Raw genomic sequence first — 24795 nt, 5'->3', positions numbered from 1 at the left:
TACAAACTTGCCTGCCTTATTTAATCCAGGGTCCTCTCACAGCTTCAGAAATGGTCTAGAAACACTTTAGAATGTGTTGTTCAAGACACCATCAAGACAATACCCAGGACTACAGCACTACCTAATTCAACACCAGCAAAACTAGGACACATCACATATCAGGGTGGGGCATTTTGGAAAGACTCATATGCCCCTAGCAGTGCTGGGATTTGTGGCACTTGGACTGTACAGAACTTCCGCATGTTTGATTATCTCAGACAAAGAACCTCACAATTGATCAGTAGAATGTTAGAATGTGTATGAAAAATACAATGAGATCCTCATATTCTGTACAAAATAAGACTGGCTGTTTTATTAATTAATCCCATGAAGGACATGATACAAGACCCCCCCCCCCCAAAAAAAAAACAACAACTCCCCCCACCCCCACCCCACACACACAAAATAAACAGAAGCACAACAGCCTTGGCTGCCGGAGAAACCAAGGCGAGTGTATACACAGACCAGGTGTGACATCATTAACAGAGCTCTTAAAGGCCCAGTGAGGCTGGTTGCCTTGGACACAGTTCCTGAGGTGATCCCTGCAGGTGTTGCTCGTGTTACGGAACTCTTATTGTGAGTGTGAGCCGGATGCGGTTGTTTAGAGACCACACCCAAGCCAAAGCAAAAACAGAAAATTGAGGGTGAACAGGGACTGAGATTAAACCCTGGCAGACAACCAGCCCCATGATTCCGATTTTGACGCCATGACCGCCACGAGGCTGGGAGAGGCAGGCTGTTCCTCAAAGTGGCTACAATTCCGCAATGAGTGTGCTAGTGTTGGAGGATTGAGGGGTGTGGAGTCAGGGTTTGGGAAAACAGACTGCAGTATGTGCACAAGCTTGATCAGGACTAGGGCACTAGTGTGCAAGGTAGAAGGCACTAGACAGTAGGTAGGAGGACAATATGTAAGAAACATGCAAGAGGGTTAATGTCCGAAAGGAAAAGGCAGGATTTTTTTTACCATTAAAATATGTACAGATATATTCAACAGAAACAGATGGCCCAACACCGCCTTCAGGCAGTGCAGTATGAGCTCATCAGGGTCACTTAAAATGTTTGGTACATTAGAAATCCAATTTTCTTGTTGTACATGTACTCTTTGAGTACTCTTTTGTGGAGTATGCAAGCACAGCACAAGAAGGGGACTGCAGTAGGCATTAGTGAGGATGTGAGCTGTTCAGACACAGCCTGGCTGTAGTCATGATTAGAGAAGAGGGTTCAAAGTCAGAGGACTTCAGAATACCTCTTTAACAGTCCTGGCCTAAAGTGCAAAGAAAAACAAAAAAAAAAAAAAAAAAAAACAACCCCAAAACAAAAGGCCCCAAATAATAATTGTCTCTTCACACACACACACACACACACACACACACACACACACACACACACACACACACACACACACACACACACACACACACACACACACACACACACACACACACACAAGCCCATGAGTGTCTCTGTAACAGGCAGAAAGAAGTGTGTGATACAGACTGCTAGAGGAGACTGCAGTGGACTGAGGCTTACAGGATGTTCACTAAGTCAGTTACTATGAAGTAGCTGCTGTCTTCTCCATTGCAGGTTGGTGTAGTGCTGAGTAGAGACAGTGAAGGGACTGTAACAGGACAGCAGAAAAGACACTGTACAGAACACTAAAAACGTTTGCGTGCACACACATGTAGTGTACATCTTTGTTCTAAGCATCATGAAGGCAAATAATTCTTACATTTTTCAAGCCTTTTGGTTTGGTTAGTAATAGCGTGAGTGAAATAAAAAGGCACTCTGAGACTGGGGCTGAAAATCATCATCATCATCATCATCATTATTATTATTAATCCATGAAATCAAATTCTTCCTCTTCCAGCTTTCTGGTATTCAGAACAGCTAATCACTGAGAAGATCTACTGGCTCATATTGAAGAGGTGAAATTACTAGTGATTCATGGGAAACAGTGTTTGAAAGCTGAGAATATCTTTGTGTTCATGGGAGTTAAGACATCATCTTGGCTTTAAATGGCTTTAAATAAAATGTTCAGGCATCAGATGTTTAGAGCCAGTCGGTTTCCTCTGAATGAAAGGTCAAGTTCATCTGAACACTACAGTCTCAGGTCAGAGGTCATGGCTGTAAGTAAAAGGCATCTTAAGAGAGGCAAGCTGTGATCACTGTGACACAGTCCTACCACACACTCTGAACTGTAGAGGAGTCAATCAACTTAGAACTATCCTCTCTGTAGACAGTTGTAGACTCTGTAGACTTTGGCCATAGTGCTGTGGTTCTGTCCCTGCAGACTACCATCAGGATGAGCCGAGCTTTGCTGTAGAGAGTGCACGCAGATTTGAGGCCTTAAGGAGCATCCTTAATATCTGTGTGAAGGGCAGATCTCCAGTGTCTATCCAGTCACCAAGTCCCAATCCCAGTGCATCTCACTGCTCATCAGCTGCAACAGCAGTGTGTTGTCACTGTTGGGTCTTACTGGGCCTAACAGTAATCCACCAGTGGCAAAGATCTTTATCCCTAAACTCTTCATCAAGGTTTGTCTGTTCTTAAAAAAAATCAGTTTGGTTGGTTAAGAGGTGAAGTGTTATAAAATCAGTTGTTTTAGTTCCATTTCACAATTAACTCTCTTTCTCTCACACGCATGGCATGGACACACCCACACACACCCACTTCCAGTACATGACTGGTCAATAACCTCATCTTACTGACTGCTGTCTGTGTTATCCACCAGTGGAAGTGTATGTGCGGGGTGAGAGAGTGTGTGTACAACATGTGAGAGCTCTCTCTTGTAAGTCTTTGGGGGAAGCTTGGGAAGGGTGGGTGTGGAGTTGTGTCGTGGTGGTATGGGCGGAGCCACGCTGGGGAGGGACAGGTGGCACAGGCTGGTCTGGCTGGCACTGAAGGGGCAGGAGCGACGGGGCACACGGGGCGATGGCGTACCCGGTGGGGGCGGGATGCGTGGTGAGGGCGTGCCCGGCGGCGTGCAGGGCGACGTGGGTGAGCTGCCGAAATCCCACTGGATGCGGCCGACAGGCGAGGCGGCAGAGCTGAGTGGGTAGTTGATGAAGCTCTCCTGTGGCCTCTGTGGCACAGGGGGCAACGTGTCCGGGATGGGGTCGCGGGGCGGAGGCGGGGGAGGGCTTGGCAGCGGGCTGTCCGTTGACATGGCGACCCGTGGCTGCAGGCGAGGGAGGGGAGGCGGTAACCGGGGCGGGATGGCAGGAGGGCTGTCAGACCTGGAGCTCAACTACGCACATGCACATGCAAAAACAGTTTTAAGGTTAGAGGCCTGACAGTTAATTAAGGGAAGCTAATTGACATGTTTTCTTTTGCATTTATCCTGTAAATCCCACAGACGTTATTTAGAGCTACACTGTCTATTCTGCTGCTGCGATGATGCTTAAGAGTGTTGGTCATCAAAGCTCCCCCCCCCCCCCTTCAATCCTCTTCTCTCTCCACCATCTTTAAACGTTCTTTTCCTGATGACATTCCGTCTCTTTATAATGGCTCCAAGTAAATTAGTTTCATTTCGCATATGCATATCCAAGTGGCCCCATTCCATCTCCCTATGCTTTAGTCCTGAGCTTTGCACTCAGCACCACAGGTCTTACACACCGTTGCAAGTCAAACTGTCCTCTTCGTTCATTGTACTGGTTATAGGCCCAAAATGCTTCTTTTATCTGCCATTAGCCCTGCTTCTACCGAACATCCTGCTCTGTTAAGTAATGGAATAGTTAATGTCTTTAAAGACAAAAGCAATGAGCAATATTTACCTATATTTCTCCCCTGGACACCTCAACAGCTGATTCTAGTGATAAGCCTGTCAACTCAATTCTTATTTCACAGCTGAATCTAACTGATCTGTCTACTTGATCCTGTTCCTACAGTAATGTATACTGCACTCCTGTATAGGAGTGCAGAATACAGGGTGCAGAAATGGAGGAAGAAACAGTGATGCAGCCAGGATCTCCTTAGAAAGAGTGAGTGAGTGAGTGAGTGAGTGTGTGCGATACCTTGATCTCTGAGGATGTGTCTTTCCTGCGTGGGGGTAATGGTGGAGGCTTGACAGGTTCGTCTCCAAGCTGATGCAGACTGCCACATGACACAGAGTGGAACTCTGCAGACATGAAAACAAACACACACCCACACTAATGTATATATCTGTTTGGTTTTCAAAAATAAATAAATAAAATACATTATTCCGTCTCAATTTTGAGAGCACTTTAGCTGTCAGCTCTGGCAGGGAAGCTTCTATGAAAGTGTTCTGAAGCCTGGTTTTGACTGCTTTCCAGTTGTAAACATATGCTGCCAATTTAAATATCACCTATTAGAATGCATCAGCTGAAAATAAGGGCTTTATATATTTCATGTCTGCTCCTGAGAAATACTCTGGAGTGATGAATATTTATGGGGCCACTAGTAGTCCCCTAGGCCCCTGGAAGAAATAGAGGATTACCAAAAGTATTTAGCAACCTCCATTTTTTCAACATGGAGAGACGTGGGAAAAATTGAGGGGAAAAAGAACATGTATATAAGGGCTCAGTATAGTTGAAGAACTATACAGGACAGTCAGGGAAAACCCTCAGATCTGCAGATCTGCAATAAAGCTCCCAATATAAACAGCCTAAATAACTAAAGCTCACACTTACTGGAAGGGTGAAGCAGTACAGGAGCAAATATACTGTTGTTACCTGTACAGAGAAAACACACAAACACACCTCTTAAGCTCTCATCACTGGAGGATGTATTTGAGACTGTAAATCAAGTGCTTTTAACTTATATGTGCCTCCTGCTCCTCTCTCACCGTAGGAGCTGGCGAGGTCCTGCTCCATAAAGACAGAGGAGAGGTCGGAGCTGGCAGACTGAGGGGGTGTGGGCGTGTTTGGGGAGGTGGGCAGGGACATCGTGCTCTCCACCTCCGTCTCAGCAATGCTCCTAAAGGTGATTTTGTGGGGCGGTTCCCTCTCCAGGGGGACAGGGTGGCCTCGCATGGTTCCACCACTCCCTGATGCCTGCCGCACAGGACGAATCCCTGGCGACTTCAGACTGTATGTTGTCTTCCTGGGCTGCAGGGTTCATGTAGAGTTCACACAAATGAAACAGGGGCACTGACGCACACCCACAACCACACCCACAACCACACCCACACGTCTGTGCTACCAAGATATGGTGAAGACACTCACAAATCGTGGAGGTTGTTTGCAGTTGCGTGGCTCAATCTCCTGAGACTTGTTGAATAGGTAGTCAGAAAATTCCTTCTCACTCATACTCCCCATTGGGTTCAGATTCTCAAAAAACCTCTGAAATTAAAAAAACAAACACACACACACACGCACGCACGCACGCACGCACGCACGCACGCACGCACGCACGCACGCACGCACGCACACAAGCTAAGACGAGATTAAAAATAAAACCAAACAAAAAAGAAAAGAGAGAAATTGATAAATGAATAAGAGAGTGTTAGTAGCGCACCTTCATGTCGTATTCTACCCGCAGGCAGTACGGCTGGTTCTGGTACTGCTGAATCTCCCCAGTGATCTCTGCCACTTTCCGCCTCTTGCTGAAGTTGATCAGCTCTTTTCCATGACGCTTCAGGAAGTCTGGGTTCCCCTCCTCAGTCTTCAGGATGTTTGTCAGGTAGATACCTGCAAGCATGCACACAGTTTGGACATACACATGCATACAACACCAGAACACTACATGCAGCCACTCACATAGAGACTCTCACACACACACTCACACACTCAATTACCAAAGAAAGGCACACAGGGTGGGTTGATGGATTTGAGCTTGGCAAGGTATTTTTTGAAGTGATCCTGACTGAGTTCAACTGCTTCTTCCAGAATCTTTCTCTTTCTCTCAGGAACAGCCTGCACCAAGAAATTGTTTGCAGATACACAGACACACATATGCACACACAAACAGGCAAACTATTTAGAACCTCAGGTCAAGTAAGTCAGGAATATTAGTGTATGACTGAACAACTGCATGCATTTATATTACAGGTTTGATCACTTACCTCAAAGGTGTGGTCCAGACGGTACACAGGCACCGAGTTGATTGCACTAACAATTTCCAGAACACCATTAAAGTTGTTCAGCTCCTGGAATAGCTGTAGGATCTCAATAATACGTGTGAACACAGCCACTCGCTCATCAAGATTCTCAGCCTCCACTATACACCTGAGAAACATACAGAGAGAAAGTAAGCATGTTTATGTCACAAGCGAACTACATGCCTTATGGTCCACTTGGGTGAAATGCTAACTCACTTCTCGAACCACAGTGTGAGGTTGGTGGTGTGTCTGATCATCCTCAGCAAGTTGGGAGAGTTCTTCTCCTTATCTTCTTTAGTCCACACGCTGCCGACAAGTTCAGACGGACGAACAGCCCTACACACACACACACCAACACACACACACACACACACATTTGATTTGTATTAACCTGATACAGATTATCTCTCTCAAAATATACATGTCTTAGAAAAGTTGGTGTTGTGCTTTATATCATTGTTTCAGTATTTTCTCTCATATATTTCTAACACCCTGGATAATACTATAAATAGCTCAGATAATAAATCATCATATCTAGCTCTGACTGGCAGTACAGAGACTCAGTGCTGCTCCTGATTGGATATGGTGGATCGCACCTGTAGAGGTCAGATTCCAGCAGGGTGAGCTGGCGAGCAATCTCAATTGGGTGAAGTGTCATCAGGTCAAAGGTGTCGACCTGACCTGGCCGACTGATGTGCCATTCAATGGGGGGTGGGGGACTCTCGAAGGTTATGTTGTGGCTCACTCCATTATGTTGAGTCTGCATCTTACGCTTGATTATCTTGTTAATGGATTCCACCCACTTCCGCATGGACTTGCCTGCACCAATGGAGAACCATTACACAGACATAGATGCACGAAAGCACACATGTACGCACGCATATACACAAGGCATTGTTGATGACGGTGCATGAGGCTGTGTGTTAATATAATTCTGTGTGTAGTGATTGTGGAGTGTGTAGTGCTGTGTGTCATGCAGTGTCTGAATGTACCTCTGAGCTGTAGGGTGTTGGTGATGTACTCCTCTAGCCTACAGCGTAATTCTGGATCATTCTCAAAGTCATAGAAATGATGCTCCACCCACTGACGGAATACATTCAGAACCCTGAACAAGTCACATACAGACATGAGTGGATAAGTCTGTACACACACACAAAAAAAGAGACACCCACAAACTATGCGATAGTAGATATACTCCATCGTTTCTCTATGCATGCCTCTATGCTGTATACCTGAGCTGAACAGGTTGCACATATTCTCTGCGGAATCTCTGGAGTTCAGCTGCCATTGGCTGATCCCCGTTCCATAATGCCTGCAGGTCTGCCTCAGACTGCTCAGGCTCTGGTATCTCAATCCTGTAGAACAAAGGGGAAGACAAGCCACACCAAACTCATGTTATCAGCAGGAAAAGAGATGAACAGCTCAACTGTGTGCTGCCAATAAGAGCATTAAAAGAATGAATGTGTGTGTTGGTGCCCATTCAAGGATCACAGGTAGACTTTATATTTTTGTATGTGTGTATTTCTGTGTGTGTCTGTCTGCACTTACCGTTCAATGAGTAGAGTGAGGAGGTCCTGTGGTTTACAGAAGGATCGATATGTTGTCAAGAAAGTGCGTACAAAGTTTGGGTCTGTGAGAAATGAGATAAAAGGAAAGGTTTTACTCCAGCAGAGTGGAGCCTAGGCAGCATTAAGAGACTTACAACAGAGCCAACAACTGCTTCTGGCCCCAAACCTGACAAACCCTAACCCTGGAAAAGTTCTATTCTGAGACAGCAGGGGGCTCCACTGCTCCATCAAACCAGCCGGCTGCACTGCAGCGTGAGCCTAATGCTTGCACATCCCTCACCTGCATACATGTGGTAGGTGAGTCGCTCAATCAGCTTGTCCACGGTGCCCGCCCGGATGATGGGGATGCCCGTCTTGCTCTGTGTGTGTTCCTCGAATACGATGTTATCCTCGGCGTCGCGCACAGTGAAGCGGTAGAGGTGGGGTGCGGGCAAGCGCAACGGCTGGGCCTGCTCCTCGCGCTGCAGCTCTGTGTCGAGCATGCGCTCCAGCGTGGGACGGCACTGCAGCGCCACCAGCGCCGCCATCCAGGCTGCTTTCTCTTCAGGCGAGCGGGAGCAGAAGATGGCGCCAGGCTCATCGCGGCCCGCCAGCAGCTCGAAGGCACAGCGCAGTTCGCCGGCATCCTCCCGGTCAACCACACGGTGCTTGCGCAGCACGAACTTCTCCTTCAGGCGGAAGTCAGCTCCGCTGCCGGCGCCTGGCAGCCGAGAGCTCTGGCTGGCCTTGCAACTAACCATTAGGCCATCGAAGAGGAAGTTGTGGCGCTCATGTTTGGCGCCGGCACGCAGCAGCGGGCCCTCCAGGATGAACTGGCTGCAGCACTGGCCAATGTCTCGGCCCTCCCAGCCATCGATGCTTCTCTGGATGTCGCTCATTCGCTTGATGGCCAGCTGCTTGCTGCGCACAGGCCGGCTGTATAGACGATACAGGGGCTCTCTGAGGGGTGGGGACACACAAGAGGCACATCACTCTCAGCAGCAGCCTGTAAGCAGTGCGCTATACCACATTATTATGCAAATTGGATTTACATGTCAAAGATTAAATTTTTTGTTTTTCAATTAAAGTCATGGATGATATTGCATCTCAGGGCTCTTTGGATCACTGAACTCAATCTCAGACACCTGTGATAATTAGTTTGCCAGGTGAGCCCTATTAAAGGAAAACTGCTTAAGAAAGACGTTCCACATTATTAAGCAGGCCACAGGTTTCAAGCAATATGGGAAAGAAAAAGGATCTCTGCTAGTGCAAATAGTGCAATGCCTTGGACAAGGTATGAAAACATTAGATATTTTGTGTGATCATCGTACTGTGAAGAGATTTGTGGCTGATTCAGAGCACAGACGGGTTCGTGCAGATAAAGGCATAATGAAGAAGGCATAATTCATTGTCTTAAGACAGCAGCTGCTAAAATGCCATTACAAAGCAGGAAACAGGTATTTGAAGCTGCTGGTGCCTCTAGAGTCCCGCGAACCTCAAGGTGTAGGATCCTCCAGAGGCTTGCAGTTGTGCGTACACCTACTATTCGGCCACTCCTAACCAGTGCTCACAAGCAGAAACGTACATGAAGACTAATTTTCAAACAGTCTTGTTTACTGATGAGTGCCGTACAACCATGGATGGTCCAGATGGATGGAGTAGTGGATGGCTGGTGGATAGCCACCATGTCCCAACAAGGCTGCGACGTAAGCAAGGAGGTGGCGGAGTCACGTTTTGGGCCAGAATCATGGGGAAAGAGCTGGTAGGCTCCTTTACGGTCCCCGAAGGTGTGAAAATGACCTCGGCAAAGTATATAGAGTGTATGACTGACCACGTTCTTCCATGGTACAAAAAGAAGAACCGTGCCTTCTGTAGCAAAATCATCTTCATGCATGACTGCAAAGAATACCTGTGTTATTGGCTGCGATGGGCATAAAAGGAGAGAAACTCATGGTATGGCCACCATTCTCCCCTGACCTCAACCTTACTGAGAACCTTTGGAGTATCCTCAAGCAAAAGATCTATGAGGGTGGTAGACAGTTCACATCAAAACAGCAGCTCTTGGAGACTATTCTGACATCCTGCAAAGAAATTCAAGCAGAAACTCTCCAAAAACTCATGTTCAATGGATGCAAGAATTATGAAGGTGATATCAAAGAAGGGGTCCCATGTTAACATGTATTGTGGCCTGTTTAAAATGTTTTTATTGAAATAACTTTTGATTTCAGTAAATGTGACCTCTTAATGCTGCAAATTCAACGAATGACCATTTTCAGTTCTTTACAACTTAAATGTTTTAAAACTCTGTGGTGCATAATAATTTGGAACAGTGCATTTTGAGAGCAGTAGTTTTTTTAAAAATAAAGAAAATCATTGGGAGGTTTGTTCAATAAAATTCGATTTATAATCTAATGGTTGATTACTTGAAAATGGTCATTTGCATTGACCATTTAGGAAAAGCAGAGAAAAATATAATTTGCACAATAATTCGGAACACGGTGTATTCTTTTGTGTGTGTACATCTAAGTATATACATGTTACCCAGGTTTGGAGTGTGGCAGAGAGGGGTGGTGGGTGGGTGTGTGTGTGTGTGTGTGTGTGTGTGTGTGTGTGTGTGTGTGTGTGTGTGTGTGTGTGTGTGTGTGTGTGTGTGTGTGTGTGTGCTACCCAGGTTTAGACTGGGGCTGAGGTGTGTTCAATGCAAGTGTAGAGCGGAGCTGGGGTGTTTGGGGAGAGGCGGGTGTTTGAGGATGTGTGTGTGTGTTTTACCCAGGTTTGCGGCGTGGCTGATGTTTACTGTAGATGCGCTCGATGCTACTCTGTAGGATGAGTAGGGCTGTCTGAGCTTGTTTTAAGCACTCTCTATCATCTTGGTCCTCACTCCGCTCCTGCAGTTGCTGTGGAAAAAAAAAAAAGCACAGTTTCCACAGTAATGGAGATTCACCAATGATGCAACAGGTTTAAAACAACAAAATTCCATTCTTCTAAGCTTCTAAGGAAGCTTAGAAAGTGAGAGGAAAGGGGCACAAGTGAGCTAGCAATGGAGTAAGCTGTGTGTTTGGTGAAAATATTTGTTGCTTGTAAATGGCCAGAAATACACAATAACTACGCACACGGGGAGCAACACTGCTAACAGGTATAGTGAAACATCATCAGATAAGAAGGCAGATAAGACAGACATGAAGGCTGGGATTCTCTGCTCTTTAAGAGCAGACATTTCCACACTCCTCAGATCAGTGCTGAAATCCACACTTGCTGCCAAATTGCATGAAAACCGAACTGTAGGCTGTCTATAACAATTGTTAATAGCATCGATCTACTTCACTAAGCCCTGGATACAGTGAAAACGAGAGAAATGAAGACTATCAGCATGCTTGGATAAAGTGATCCTCTGAAAAACTACACATCATCTTAAAGCAGTGGTGTCTAGCCTGCAGGAGATATGAGAATGAGGAGATCAAACATCTGCATATTGAATGTGGCAGAGGGACAGTTGTGTTGGATGTGTTGGCTCATAGGTCACACAGTGGTCTTGAACCAAGACAACCCAGAGGAAAACCAAGGCTTATCGTGGGAAAAATACACTACTATAAGTATTGTGTGGAGATCCTTCACTGTGGCAGGGAAGCTGGCCTTTAACAGATCACAGCATCTAGTAGCTCCATAATCCCAGACTAGTCACCCAGTGTGGTGCACACCAGGGCTGCTTTTAACAAGGTCAAAAAATTACTTTTGAGTACATGATTGCGTTCGCTATGGCATTTTCCATCCCTCCAGGCTCAGTATCACACACAACGGAACAGAAAAGGAGTTCTGGAATCCAGTGGAGGCATCGGCTTATGTGAATTCAGATGAAACAGATTGGTGCTACAGATCTGATACAGGCTCACTTGATTAGAAAATTTATCCAGCCTGACAATCGTTTGAATTTCAGGTGAGTACTTGCACATAGGTTTTGCCATAATGTTTATTGTGGTTGATACTTCAAAGATTACCTGATGTTAAACAAAACTGAAACAAAAACAGCAGCTATTATTCGACCTGTAACATGAAGGCTTCCAAGTATGTTTGTGTTTGGACAGTTGTGTAACACTATATGTCCACTTAGAATGATTTCCCCTGCCATTGGTTTGCTCATTAGGAATCTGGACCCAAACATTTGTGTGGTAGCTCAGTGGTTAAGGTACTTGACTTGTAATTGGAAGGTTGCTGGTTCAAGCCCCCCCTCTGCGAAGTTGCCACTGTTGGGCCCCTTAGCAAGACCCTTAACCTCACGTTGTACTCAGTCATAATTGTAAGTCGCTTTGGATAAAAGCTAAATGCAATAAATGTAAAGCTGCTGTGTGACAACAGGGGTTATAAAAAGTGCTATATAAATAAACCTGATCTTGACTCTTGGGTTAGTCTATTCTAATATGTGGCAGGGGTTAGGAATTTGCAACACAAGAAATTGACTTGAATTTTGTTTTTTGTTTTTCATTTGTTGTTTTATGGCAAGCTAAGTAAGGGATTTTTTTCTATACACACAGTTATCTGCCTGTGGCATCTATATCCGTCTGTGGCACTGATGGGTTTTTGTTGCATTCAATATGGCCAATTCATATCTATTTAATATTTCAGCAAGTTACTGGGTAACTTTTGTGAGATGGAACATTAAATCTCTAAACCATGCAGTTAAATGAAGCAAAGTACCATCACACCTGAAGCAATTAAAAGGTGGGAATTGCCTGCCCTAGGTCAGGCCTTTTACACTGGCACCTGACCAATGTTTGAAGGGTTGAAAGCACCCCCCCTCCTCTGGCCATAAGTACTACAAAGCTTTAAAATGCCTGCAGCTTCCTGTCCAACATCTCTGCAAACAAGCTTAACATCCCTAGACCAGTTGCACGCAGTCCACTTGGGATGAATATTATAAAAAATAAAAACTTTATTAATTTCATAAGTAGTGCTGGTGTAACAGTGATGTTAAACAGTGACCAGTAAAAACTTCATAAACCTGCAAAGCTCTCCTAACATCTGCAGAACATGCATGCCAGTGACATCTACTAAGTTTCAGTTAGTCACAGTGTAACACTGGACAGATTCCTGACTGTTGACTTCCTCAAAATATAGATTAAAACGCATATCTGCACATCATTGTCCACTCATTTATTTTTTGTTACACAACTACATGAGTAGTTCTTTCTAATACACACACACACACACACACACACACACACACACACACACACACACACACACACACACACACACACACACACACATATATATATATATATTATAGATGGAAGGATCAATTGGCTCTAGATCAACATCAGCCAATTTTTAATAAATGCTTGTGAATTCTCTACCTCCAATTACATGGTTCCGTTTAAAAGACTGAGCAGCATCTTTCCACATTTGATTGCGTCAACTTTGTTTTGTTCTGCATTTCATATTGTTCTGCATTTCATATTTATGTAACAATTGGCTTATTTACGTTTTTCCAATGAGGGAGGAGTTGAAATATAAAGGAGACTAAGAAGGAGTGATAGAATTTACAGCGCTAGATAAACAGACATTTTTGTTTGCTGAAGATGTGGGATCTCACTCATATCATCTCACCTGGTGCCCCACTGCCATTTTGAGCAGGAAACACTTTTCAGATGTTGCCCTTCACGAGCTGTATTCCAACATCAATTTCACATCCATGTTAAATGGCTCAGTGGTTTGATCCCAACTTTAAGCTACACTATACAGTTCTACATGCACAAGAATTCAGGTTCTCACACAACTAGAGCTCTGACTGCCAATTTTGATAACATGCTTCAAATGTAGACTATTCCAAAAAGCTAAGTACATGATGCTTTGAGAGAGAACGCACGAAACATTACAAAAAGATGCTGCAGCACCAAGATAGCCAAGCACGGATTGTTAGCCACGTTAAACTCACCTTTGTATTATTCACAGCTTCAAAGTATTCAAACAGTTGAGCTAACCTGCCAGGAGGCTTCAACAAGCTGTTCCAACAGGATGGAACAGCACCTATTACATGTTACAAAGCCTACTGGAACAAAAACTCAGGTTCTTATGCAATTCACTACAATTTGCTGGCCACCTTCACTGCTAATCAGTGGGGGCTGATCAAAAACATCACTCTAACCATATTACTAGAGAAATCAGCGCTTCCACTGCTACTACTGTGCATGTCAGACCCTCCATCAGTTTTGAAAAACATGTTCATAAACGTTTTGGCAAGGATTATGGTGTCAAAGCATCAAAAGCTACCCTTTTGAGAAGCCACTGAGCAGCAGCTCAACACCATCAATGCCTTTTCAAGCCTGAGCAGAGCGTTCCAATGTGCATGTTCTATAAAATGGTGTAAAAAACTTGTTATTTAAGCTCAATGCTCTAAGAAAGGCTACAGCTCAGGAGCTAAATCTGAGGAGGATTTTATATATTTTTGTTGAAAATATATTATTTCTTACAAATAACACAAGTAGAATTATATTCATATAATTATAATTCAAAGTAATAAAAAACCTTGTCTGTTTTATCTAAGGTGTCGATCAGGTAAAAGTTAATACATAATAATCTCTTTCAAATTGTTTTATACGAGTTGAGTGAAGCGAATGTGAAGTTTATCCACAACACTTCATCATATATCAGTATTGGCCCCAAAATACTGATCTCACCCAGTTTTTAAAACCTTTAAAAACCACCTATAAAAACAACCAATATACATTTCAGAAAAGTTATGAATTATTAAAAGCTTGTATTTTCATAGCCATGTCATACAGACCAAATGTGTCATGTTTCAATTATATAAGTGAGAGCCCAAGTCAAATTAAAGATGTTCGTTACTTGATCAATTTAGGTAGACCTATTCACATCATGCCCTCACATAAGTTAACAAAAAACAACAATTTGATTAATCAGTAGCTGTTCTGGCTTTAATGAATAAGCACGCAATGTCTTTCATCTGCAGGACATATGCATTACCATATGGTGTTTACAATAATCTGTTCATTTTCCCCATCACCTTGTTTGTTTTTAAAATTGTCAATTACGACTGTTAACCATGATATTTTAAGACTGGGCCATCTCACCCCTACTCTGTTATTAGCCTCAGCATTAGCAGAAGGGAATATATGCTGTTTTGCATTTTATCTGTGAGAAGTGAGTAAACCGAATTAATCAATCCCTAACCTATAAATCTACACTTATCACAGTTAGTTTGGTTAAATATCTGATGAATTTTAAAGCATGTGAGATACTGACCTGCAGCAGTTCAAAGTAGTGCATGCAGTGGTAGACAGGGACCATCATCAGCTGAGGGAGAACATACTGAACAGCCTCTTTAAAACCCTCAGCAATCGACTGCAACACACACACACACACACACACACACACACACACACACACACACACACACACACACACACACACACACACACACACACACACACACACACACACACACACACACACACGGGGTTAGATCCAACTCTGGTGGACTGGACAGTAATCTGAGTAGGAGACTAGGTTGGGGGTAACTGTGTGTGTGTCCAAGTGAGATCACAGTATCCCTGTAACCAGCCCACCCGCTCCACAAAATAACCCCCTATAATCAATAATCTATGTCTGTGTGGCCATTTCTCTCTTTCGCACTCACACCCACAAACACACACAATCATACGTTTCCCCAAAATAAACATAAATATAATCTAATCACATAAAACATTAACTAGCAACAAGGACAGTATATATTACACAGACAAAACATGCAGGACAGGGAGACACAGAGCGCAGTAAATTCAATCTATCCAAGCACAGAGCCTGCCAAATTCTCTGCCTTGGTCTTGACTCACATACACAGATGCACATGCACACATAATGAACTCTCAAGCATGGGACAGAGAGCTATTTATAAACAGATACATTTACTCACATGAACTAGAGTGCAGCAAAACTGAGGGAGGGAGGGAGGGAGGGAGCAGGGCGACACTCACGGCTGTGGCTGACAAAGCGATGAGCCATTCAGAGTGGGGAGTGTAGTAATTACCTGAAAGTGCAGTGCCACAGTGGGGCGAGACATGAGGTTGTTGAAGTGGTCGTGGTACTCTTTGGAGAGTATGTCCTGTGAGAGGGTCTCATATGGGTCAAAAGCCTGCTCCTGCAGAGAGAACACAGAGTCATTAAAGTCTCAACAAGGTGGTCAGATGAGAATAATTCAGGGTCATTTTACACATCCCTGATGAGACTCCTGGATGTGAATCATATGACCATGAACCTTTACCATTTATTTATTTACTCATTTTGCTCTTTTAAACTGTCTGTGTCCAGCTCCTGAAGTGCAAAAATCCAGCTGCTCATGCAGGTCACATTTCCCTCTTACCTTCCTCAGAGTCACTGTAATAATCTCTGGAAACCTTAGCAGCCTATTGGAGTTGCCCCCTGTAGGGCTTCTGTCCCTCCATATCCAATATCCAGCACTCACTTTCACTGGTCAGAAAATCCTCCCCCAAACAGATTTCAGTATAATTTGTGAAAAAATTCAAAGACACTCAAGGCACAGAGTCCAGCTGTAGTAACAGAGATTGTCAATCTCTGTCTGCCTGTCCCCCCTGTACACACCCACACACACAATGTACCTCTGCAAGGTCTTCGAAGCAGCTGCCGACCAGAGGGTGAGGACTCCCATCTGCGGTCATCTCCACTGCATCTTCTATCAGCCCCAAGAGCTTCACTGTCAGCTCATGAACCTCCAGAATATTACTGAACACCATCTCCACATCCTGCAATCAGAGAGACACAGAGAGAGAAAGAGAGAGCGAGAGAGAGAACGAGAGAGAGAGACAGAGAGAGATAGTTGAGAAATGGACAGGGATTTATATCTGCAAGACACAACTAACTTTTGATAACAACAATGAGAACAGGTGTCAAATTGTCAACAATGTTATGGACAACTGATGTTATGCCTATCAGTGTGTTCCCAAAGATGGGTGCATTAGAAGAATTTTGGAGCAGCCTGGAAGACATTGTGCAGCACATAATCCACAGAAACCATCTAGCTACTGCCCACAGCCAGAGCACTGCCAGGAATTTAGCAAGTCTTGTCCCAGCAAACGGCTGCCTCATTTCCAGTATTTCAACTCAGTTCCCATATTACTTTATCATGTAAAACCGCTGGAAAAACATTTACTAGATAAAGTGCAAGAGAGAGAGAGAGAGAGAGAGAGAGAGAGAGAGAGAATTAAACGGGTAGAGAGGCCTCACCTGGGGGGTGAAGAGCTTGGGGTTGGACAGGAAGGCCTTGCGGAACACTTTGATGATGAGGTCGAGCTCACGCAGGTACTGTCGCTCCTCTGCAATCTCCAGACGCACCAGGTCATCATAGGTGAGCTCACCTGTTGAGGAGACTTCCTCTGGGCCCTGCGAAATCAACCCCAACTCCTCCTGGTCAAACATGTCCATCAGCACCTGCAGACAAACACGTAAACAAACACAAAGAGGACAACAAACCAGTCTCAAATATCCATAGATGTCAACATGTTTGATTCTCAAAAATATCTTCCCTAACAGATTGATATTAAACCTCTGAATGAGCAATTCTAATAGGGCAGAATAAAATGGTACTCAATTATTTTCATCATTTAAACTGGCAGATTGCTGACCTTGTCTGCACACATGGAGACTTTAATGTCCTGCTGGCTTATTTCATAGTGCCGAATGTTGCCCACATAGTTTCCTGCTAGTTTGAGGATGTCAGCTGATATGTACTCGAGCACTGCGACGATGTAAAGAGAGACGTGGTAGTCGATCTTATACCCCAAAACCTCCTATGGAGAGAAACCACATTAGTGAGTGTGCATTTCTTTACCTTTAGGTCCAGTAGAGTTAAAATAATCATGTTCAAAGTAACTACCATTTACTGAGTTAGCGTAGATATCTACTGCACACTAGATCTTGGCACTGGAAAGATATGCAATATAGTCTTTAAATATAGGAAGCAAAGCATCTGTCCCAATCTGGCTCTGGAGGAACGTGAGCACAAGCTTGTTTGTAAGGCAACACTTCTAGGTCGTGTACATTGGTGCAGGTCAGCTAGCATGCTCAGTATTACTACAATTTCTAGCATAATAATATCTTGTCATTGTTACTACACTGTTAGGGTGCTTAAGACAACGTTTCCATGCAATGTTTCCAAAGCTAATCTGTGTACATTTACCTTTAGTAAAGGGTGGATCTTGTCCACAGGGAGCAGTAGAGGGTTCCTGCGTTTGCGTTTCTCTATGGCTGACTGAGCATCAGACATTGCCCATTTATCAATGGGGTACGGGAACGTCTTCTGGATGCGCTCCTGAGCATCCAGATGCGTACATCCAAACACATACATGCATCACAATTAAATAAATAAATAAAAACAGCCATAACATCATACATTGTAAGCCTTTTATGGCCCTGTTCTGTGAGTGTGTACCTCAACATCAGGCACAGTTCGGGGCTGGCTAATGCACAGCATGTTGAGTAGCTGCAGAATGAGCTCCTCTATATGTTGCAGTGCATCCTCTTTAGCAGACAGGTTTGGATGCACCTGCAGCTGCACCTGCAGACAATAGCACACCAACGGTACTACTTTAATGCAGTGTGTGTGTGTGTATATAAAAAATATTTATCATTATATATATATATATGCGCGCGTGTGTGCGTGCGCGTGTGTGTGGTTAGGCTGGTACCACCACACATGTACACACGCACAGCTAAACATAAAAAACACAGCATATGTAGACAACATGCAGACACACACTAATATATCACATGCCCACATACACATTTTTATACTATGCACTGAACAAGTAACAAAGCGACTCAAACGTAAACCAAAAGGCATTGCCGTTTCATTGTTATGTTGAACAGTTTTGCTTTCATTCTTATGTTGAATAGTTTGAGTTCCTTGGTTTATCCACGAGTTTTGCTTGGTTCATATTTTGCTGCATCCTCATAATTTGGCATCTGCTGTTTGGTTTAGCTTGTCAATTGTAGCTGTCAAATAAGCGCTAACCTTTTGTGTTTCACATTACACTCACTACAGTGTACATCCTGTTAAACTGAAAAGCAGTGGCATGAGAAGGCGCTCACTTGCATGAGCTCCACTCCCTGTAATGACATAACTAAAATCTGAATGCATTTTAGAATGGTTCATCTAGGCCTTTCACTGAGAAAAGTGAAAAACCCCTTTAAGGATGACTCTTTTTTTTTTTAAACAGCATTGAAAGAATTATTGCTAGGTCCCAATTGCCTGTGGAAATGCTCAAACATCCGACTGTATATGAAAAAAGTAATCACTGGCTAACCATTAGTTAAGTGGGATGGTTCTATGAAATAGTAGCCTACCCATATACAATGAATGAATACACAAGCAAGTAAGTAAATAAATAAGGAATAAAAAACAAAGTTTGAACGTCCTATATTCTCATGTGCTGGTATGATAGCAGCTCCTGTGTCATCTTGGGCTCAGATGCATGCCCTCAGGCTTTTGCACAGCAGGCTAGGACTTGTGTTCTCCCAACTTAAGCATGCAGAATTACTCCTTACAGTCAAACATTCCAAGAATCCTTCAGCATTCTGATACTGCCTGAACAGTATAGAATTGATTTTTTTTGTTGTTGCTCAAACTAATTTAGAAAGCATCTTTAGTGGTAGTAGTGTATTTCTAGACTTGTAAGAGCTTTCTGAAACAAACAAAAAAACTGTTATATAATTATTTTAGAACACCACCTATGCTAGCCACAAATATCTAAGCGTAGTGCACCACACACGGGCTCAGTCTGGCTGGTATTTCAGGTGGAGAAAGCCACCACCTTTTACTTCTACCATTTATCATCTCAGTTTCTCTGCTTCATTTCCCTCTCTCCATGCAGGGATGTGGCCTGTTAGTGAAATGCAGCCAGTTCAGATGCTATAGTTAATGAGTGAGAGATACGAGGCATGGAGAGAGAGATAGAAATAACGAGAGACGTAACAAGAAAAAGCAGCAGCAGTGCTGTCAGAGAAAGATGAAGGGCTGAATGTAGGCAATGAACTTTTAGGAATTTTGCATTCTTCTTTAACATTAGTAAATACTTAAAAGGGAAACATTCATTATGAGTTTATACAAAGGCTGTTTACAAGAGCTATTTAGTTAGGGTTTCAATTAACCAAATAGCAAAGAAAGCAAGTCCTGAGCAATAAGAGGAAGGTGTACAGGCACTGGCCTCTTCTAGCTTAAGCATGACCCTTGGGCTATATACAGTTACAGAGCACCTTATTTTAAGGTTATTATATTATATTACCCTCCCATAATTTAGTCACAAGGATTTAGCTAACTATATACTTAAAGTGTGGCAGTATATCTTGTGTCCTACTACAGTGTTCTACTACACTGCTTGCCTTGCGTGGTTGCACTGTGTAGCTGTATCTCAGACCACTGCACCCAACTTTACCTTTAATCTAAAAACTTGGTAGCTTAAAAATGATAAGGTTCACTCTCCAACCAGAGTGCTCACATATACTGTTGATTTAAAAGCAGAAACAAATTAGGTTAGATTAACTCTAGAGCTCTGTGACCAAAAACCAAAACCCAGACTCAAATACATTCACACACAGGCACGCATGCGCACCTGCACACACACACACACACACACACACACACACACACACACACACACACACACACACACACACACACACACACACACACACACAAGATAGCCTGTATAGTCCATCTCTGTACTGGTGTCTGGTTTCAGGCTTTCTTCCATTAAGCACTGAGGGGTACTCCACAGGGACACCCCGAGCATGTACACAGACACACAGACACACAACCTCACTCCCTCTCTCTTGCTGGGCTCCAGGGACAGGGGCAAGATAGCAGCAGACAGGGGTATCGATATGTGGGATGGAAGAATCAGCAGAAAAGATATAGAGGATGGAGAGCAACAGAGATCAAGGGATGAGGGAGGAGTTCATGAGAAAAACAGGAGTGTGTGACAGGAGAGGGCTATAGAGATCTTTCCTCTGCAAGGCAGTTTACCATTTTAAGACAAGACTAAATGTGTCTTATTGTCTATATATGCGCAGTTATTTAATAATATTGCTTCTATGCAAAACGATAATGCTTATTAAAGCTACAAATGATATCCTGAAAAGTGAGTCTGAATTCAAAACATAGGGTTTCTACATTTTCTGAAGTTGGTATAAAGATCTAGGTATAGTCATCACTTCAATACAGTCTTTCTCCCTCTCTCTATGCATGTGCATGCTCAGGTTGCTAGTAACATGAGCACATGTGTGCATGATGTGTCATTATGTGACTCACTAAGCATTACATCATCTTCATCACCATCTCTTTATCTCACACACAAACACACAAAGATGGTTTCACTATATACTTGTGTACATGCGCAGTAGTGAGTGTGCACATGGTGATGGAGACAGAATGTTTTAAGTTCTAACTATGCTGATAAAATGCATGCAGGCACCAGTGATGGAAAGTAAATTCAGTCTGCATTTTGATCCAAATTACTGACTGGCTCTAACCATTCTACTTAAACTTTGTAATTCTGAATACTGAACCTGTATTTATGTTTTCTCACGTTTACTGAGCTGTGCTTTTAAATGACCAACTTCCAAACCTCTGACCCACACAAAAGGCACAGGCAACAGTAAGGCAGTGACAAGCAGGTTCTCTGCGAAGCCCACTGGAGGCAGCTACACTACACAAAAGGGCTGTCTGCATTAGCCAGTCCAGCTGTTCATGTTTACCACTGGTACCTCACAGTACATTGAGCATGGAAAGGCCCTGCTCAAAGCCACACTGGGGTACTGTGAACCCAGCGATGAGCTTTGCTTCAAGTTCCTGAACTCTGCTGAACACTGATGACACAAACAAGACAGCAGTGTATCAGGTGCAACATACAGTAGTAGACCACAAATGTGCACAGTTGCGTGGTACAATAGCTAAAGGGACACAATTCTCATGCACAGAAGGGGGGGGGGGGACTGACAAACATTTGTTCCTTAAAAATGAATAACAATTTTAACTAAATTGACTGAAACATTGCCCAACAAGTCAAACAATGTGATAAAAACACACAGTCACATGCACACAAAATTGTTTAATAATTTAACATACTAATGGTGTGACCTCTTTCATCATTATTTAATTATTATCTTTCAGAATTATCTAAAGCTAATTAACTCCCAACAAATTATTATCATTATTTCATATTCATTCGCTGTCTTCAAAAGCTATCACACAACTTTCATTTTACACAGCCCTTAAAAAACAAAACCCAGAATCCAAAAATGAATGTCTAGTGAAAAGAAAAATGACCAACAAGCTTAAGGTCTTTTGGTTTCTGCTTCTCCCTTGTTGACATGGTGATAGTAGCTACTAGTTCCCCATTAAACAGAGGGAAACCCCTCTGTGAGAAAGAGAAAAAAAACAAAACATCTACAGTGAGACAAGAATGACCACACACACACACATACTGAGTCAAGAGTGAGTTTTGACGTCACCATTTCACTGTTTTGCCATAAGCGAATGTATAAAAACAGAAACTTGTTACAACATGTAGAAACACACATACACATAGATGAAAGCACCTGTTCTCAGTGTCACTTGATTTAGTGATACTGGGCAGATACTCATAAATGTTTTAAGTGTTTCTTCTATCAAACATAATCTATGGAAGACATAAATAGGATAGAGATGGTATTCAAAATTCAAGTAAAAAGAGATTGTGAAAGAATGAAAAGAGTGTGAAGATTTTTTTATTTTTTCTAGAGGACTATATGAGAGAACACTTCCTGGATTTGTAACTCTGTGAACGTGAGCGTGAGACTGTTTGAATACCTTTACTTATGTATGAACATGAGAGTGACACTCTTACTTATTTACTTATGTAAAAACATGAGAGTGAGACGGTTTGGATACCCTTTTACGTATGTTACTGATTGTATGCCTTTCCAAAGCTCCATGTTCTTTCAAACAAAATTACCTAAGTAAAGGTTACTGGCTTTCGCTGTTCGTGTGAATCAGTTGTCATAAACCAACAAACTTATAACTTATGTCACAACTGCAAAACACAATCTAACTCTAGATAGTATTTCTATCTGACAGATTATGTAAGGCTTTATTTACAGAAGCTTTTTTTTGGAAAGTTTGAAGGGGTCGGTAATTACCTTTCGCAGCGCCTGCACGAAGAGGCCTCGCCATTTGGGACTGTTCTCTTCGCTGGAGAAATCATAGCCTTGCTGCGGCTGCATGCCTGCGCCGGCTCCTCGCAATGCCGTAGCCGGGACTGGACTGTCCACATCGGCCCCTGTGGTCCGTGTGGGTGGGTTAAACCGATCAAGGAGAACTAAACTTCGACTGGCTAACTAACAGGAGAGAATTACAAACTCTATATGGCTAGCTATAAATATTTTGGAATTTGCGCGCGTCACGACACAAAAGCAGTCCAAAACTTTTCGCCCCCACTGCTTCACGGCTCTTAAAATATTCACTTTGTAAGCCAGCAATAAAAGTTACCGACACCTCATCACCTTGGCTTAGCTACCGAAACTGTATTTAGCTAGGTTAGCTAGCTGCCATTAGCTGCCTAACCTACGGTTATGCTAGTCGGTGTGCTTTTCCCACCCCAATATCCAAAACAAGCAATGTAGCATAACAAGCTAGCAGATATCTATCTAAAGAGACGCTTAGCAGTTGTTAAAGTTAATGTCCAGTATCCAGTATTTATAGTAATATATAAATTTGCTGTTATTTCTATCTTGTTTATGTGTGGTAGCATGAAGGCGGGCTAGCACAACATCTGGCAGCGCGGGGAGCCGCTGTGGCCTCGGAGCTCCGCGAGCGTTGTGGCACGAGAGTCTTCATTCAACACAGGAGAAACGGTTTCTTCAGCGCCGTTCGCGTACATCATCTTGTGTAGCACGTCCATTAAATGTTCCAACGACCAAGTCGATGATACGTTTTTTTTTATGTTAAATCCGTTACATTCCCGTGAAAAGTGGCGAATGTTGCTGTTTTTGTTATTGTAGTTGCGGCGTCGTATCCCCGTCTCAACTCCGCCGTTCAACTGCGCTCGTGCTCTCGTTGGAAGAATCACAGCCTCGCACTTGGTCGTTTCGCGTCCTTGCGTCGCGCGCACTTCCCGCAAATGACGCAAAGGGAGGGATCGCCTGTTGATGTGGAATATTTTCAGTCCCGTAGCTCCGCAGCGTTTGACAGCTCCTGTTGGGGCCGCTCAAATAATCCTTCACTTTAATCTAAAGAACGTGCATGTGCGGAAAGTGCACACACACAAACCTAAAAGCAATTTTCCTTTAATCCTTTATTATTGCGTGTCAGCCATAAGTACAACGCAAGATGTAAAATTTTAATAGCAAATTTTGCCATTTGTTGCATCTCATTTTTCCCCAAAGTAGCCATAGGTAACGCATTTATTTGAAAGGTTCTCTTACACGATAAAATCCTTTCTGGATACTAATATTAGTTAACACTTGATTTTTTTTAGGCTCTGCTAATAGCCTACCTAGTTAAGGACACAAATCACAAATTAATTAATTACCAATTAATTTAAAATAAATAGATATGCTAAATAACAACAAAAACCTTATTATTGGCTATTTAAAATAAAACTCTGTTTGCTTTAAGCATGTGTACATAAATTATATTAAAATACCCTTAAGAAAAAAAACTCAGAAAATATTAGAAATACATTTAATGGAAAAATACTGAAAAGTAATTCTATTTTAAAACAATATGTCAAAATTAGAGAAATAGTAGGAGTTATGTTGTACGAAAAAGAAAACTCGCAATAATTCGTGAATGGGACAAATTCCGATAATCCGCGAAGTGGCAGAAAACAAGAAAGTAGGGCTGCATGTCTTAAGGAACTATTCGATTTCTACTCAAACACTAACACTAATAAAGTAGGTCTGCATGTCTTAAGGAGCTCTATTCAATTTCTACTCAAACACTAATAAAGTAGGTCTACATATCTTAAGGAGTTGTATTCAATTTCTAGGCAAATACTTATAAAGAGATAGATTCCAATGTTCTGGTCAATTCTGGTACAAACTGCACATGAAGATATTGCTCAAAGCCCCTTTATGGTAAGC

At 43.0% G+C, this 24795-nt stretch overlaps 1 protein-coding gene across 2 annotated transcripts; it reads right to left on the bottom strand.

Moving 5' to 3' along the window:
* Nucleotides 1-1431: 1431 nt before the first annotated feature.
* Nucleotides 1432-23466, bottom strand: sos2 (son of sevenless homolog 2 (Drosophila)). 2 transcript variants are annotated; one of them, XM_027010524.2, is made up of 23 exons: nt 22852-23466; nt 18107-18232; nt 17855-17986; nt 17301-17465; nt 16903-17106; nt 16278-16421; nt 15689-15799; nt 14905-15003; nt 10414-10541; nt 7946-8604; nt 7646-7727; nt 7330-7452; nt 7090-7202; nt 6694-6916; nt 6314-6433; nt 6062-6224; nt 5795-5912; nt 5515-5687; nt 5223-5339; nt 4844-5105; nt 4689-4730; nt 4053-4156; nt 1432-3286 (listed from the first exon to the last, which is right to left on the bottom strand). In XM_027010524.2, the coding sequence occupies exons 1-23, from the start codon at nt 22933-22935 to the stop codon at nt 2741-2743; spliced, it is 4038 nt and encodes a 1345-aa protein (XP_026866325.2). In that variant the 5' UTR covers nt 22936-23466; the 3' UTR covers nt 1432-2740. The 2 variants fall into 2 exon arrangements, with proteins under 2 accessions (XP_026866325.2, XP_026866326.2); XM_027010525.2 differs by having other exon boundaries at nt 1432-1657.
* Between the last annotated feature and the right edge of the window lie 1329 nt (nt 23467-24795).

This window comes from Electrophorus electricus, chromosome 11, assembly GCF_013358815.1.
Source record: "Electrophorus electricus isolate fEleEle1 chromosome 11, fEleEle1.pri, whole genome shotgun sequence".
NCBI lineage: Eukaryota > Metazoa > Chordata > Actinopteri > Gymnotiformes > Gymnotidae > Electrophorus > Electrophorus electricus.
This window is presented reverse-complemented; position numbering and strand designations above follow the sequence as displayed.

Bases quoted from the DNA above. Each gene is read 5' to 3' on its own strand.
- sos2 (XM_027010524.2), bottom strand. From the start codon at position 22,935: ATGCAGCCGCAGCAAGGCTATGATTTCTCCAGCGAAGAGAACAGTCCC. The intron at 17,466-17,854 runs GTAAATGTACAC...TTCTCTCCATAG, and splicing joins AGATCCACCCTTTACTAAAG to GAGGTTTTGGGGTATAAGAT. The intron at 3,287-4,052 runs GTATCGCACACA...GCATGTGCGTAG, and splicing joins ACACATCCTCAGAGATCAAG to TTGAGCTCCAGGTCTGACAG.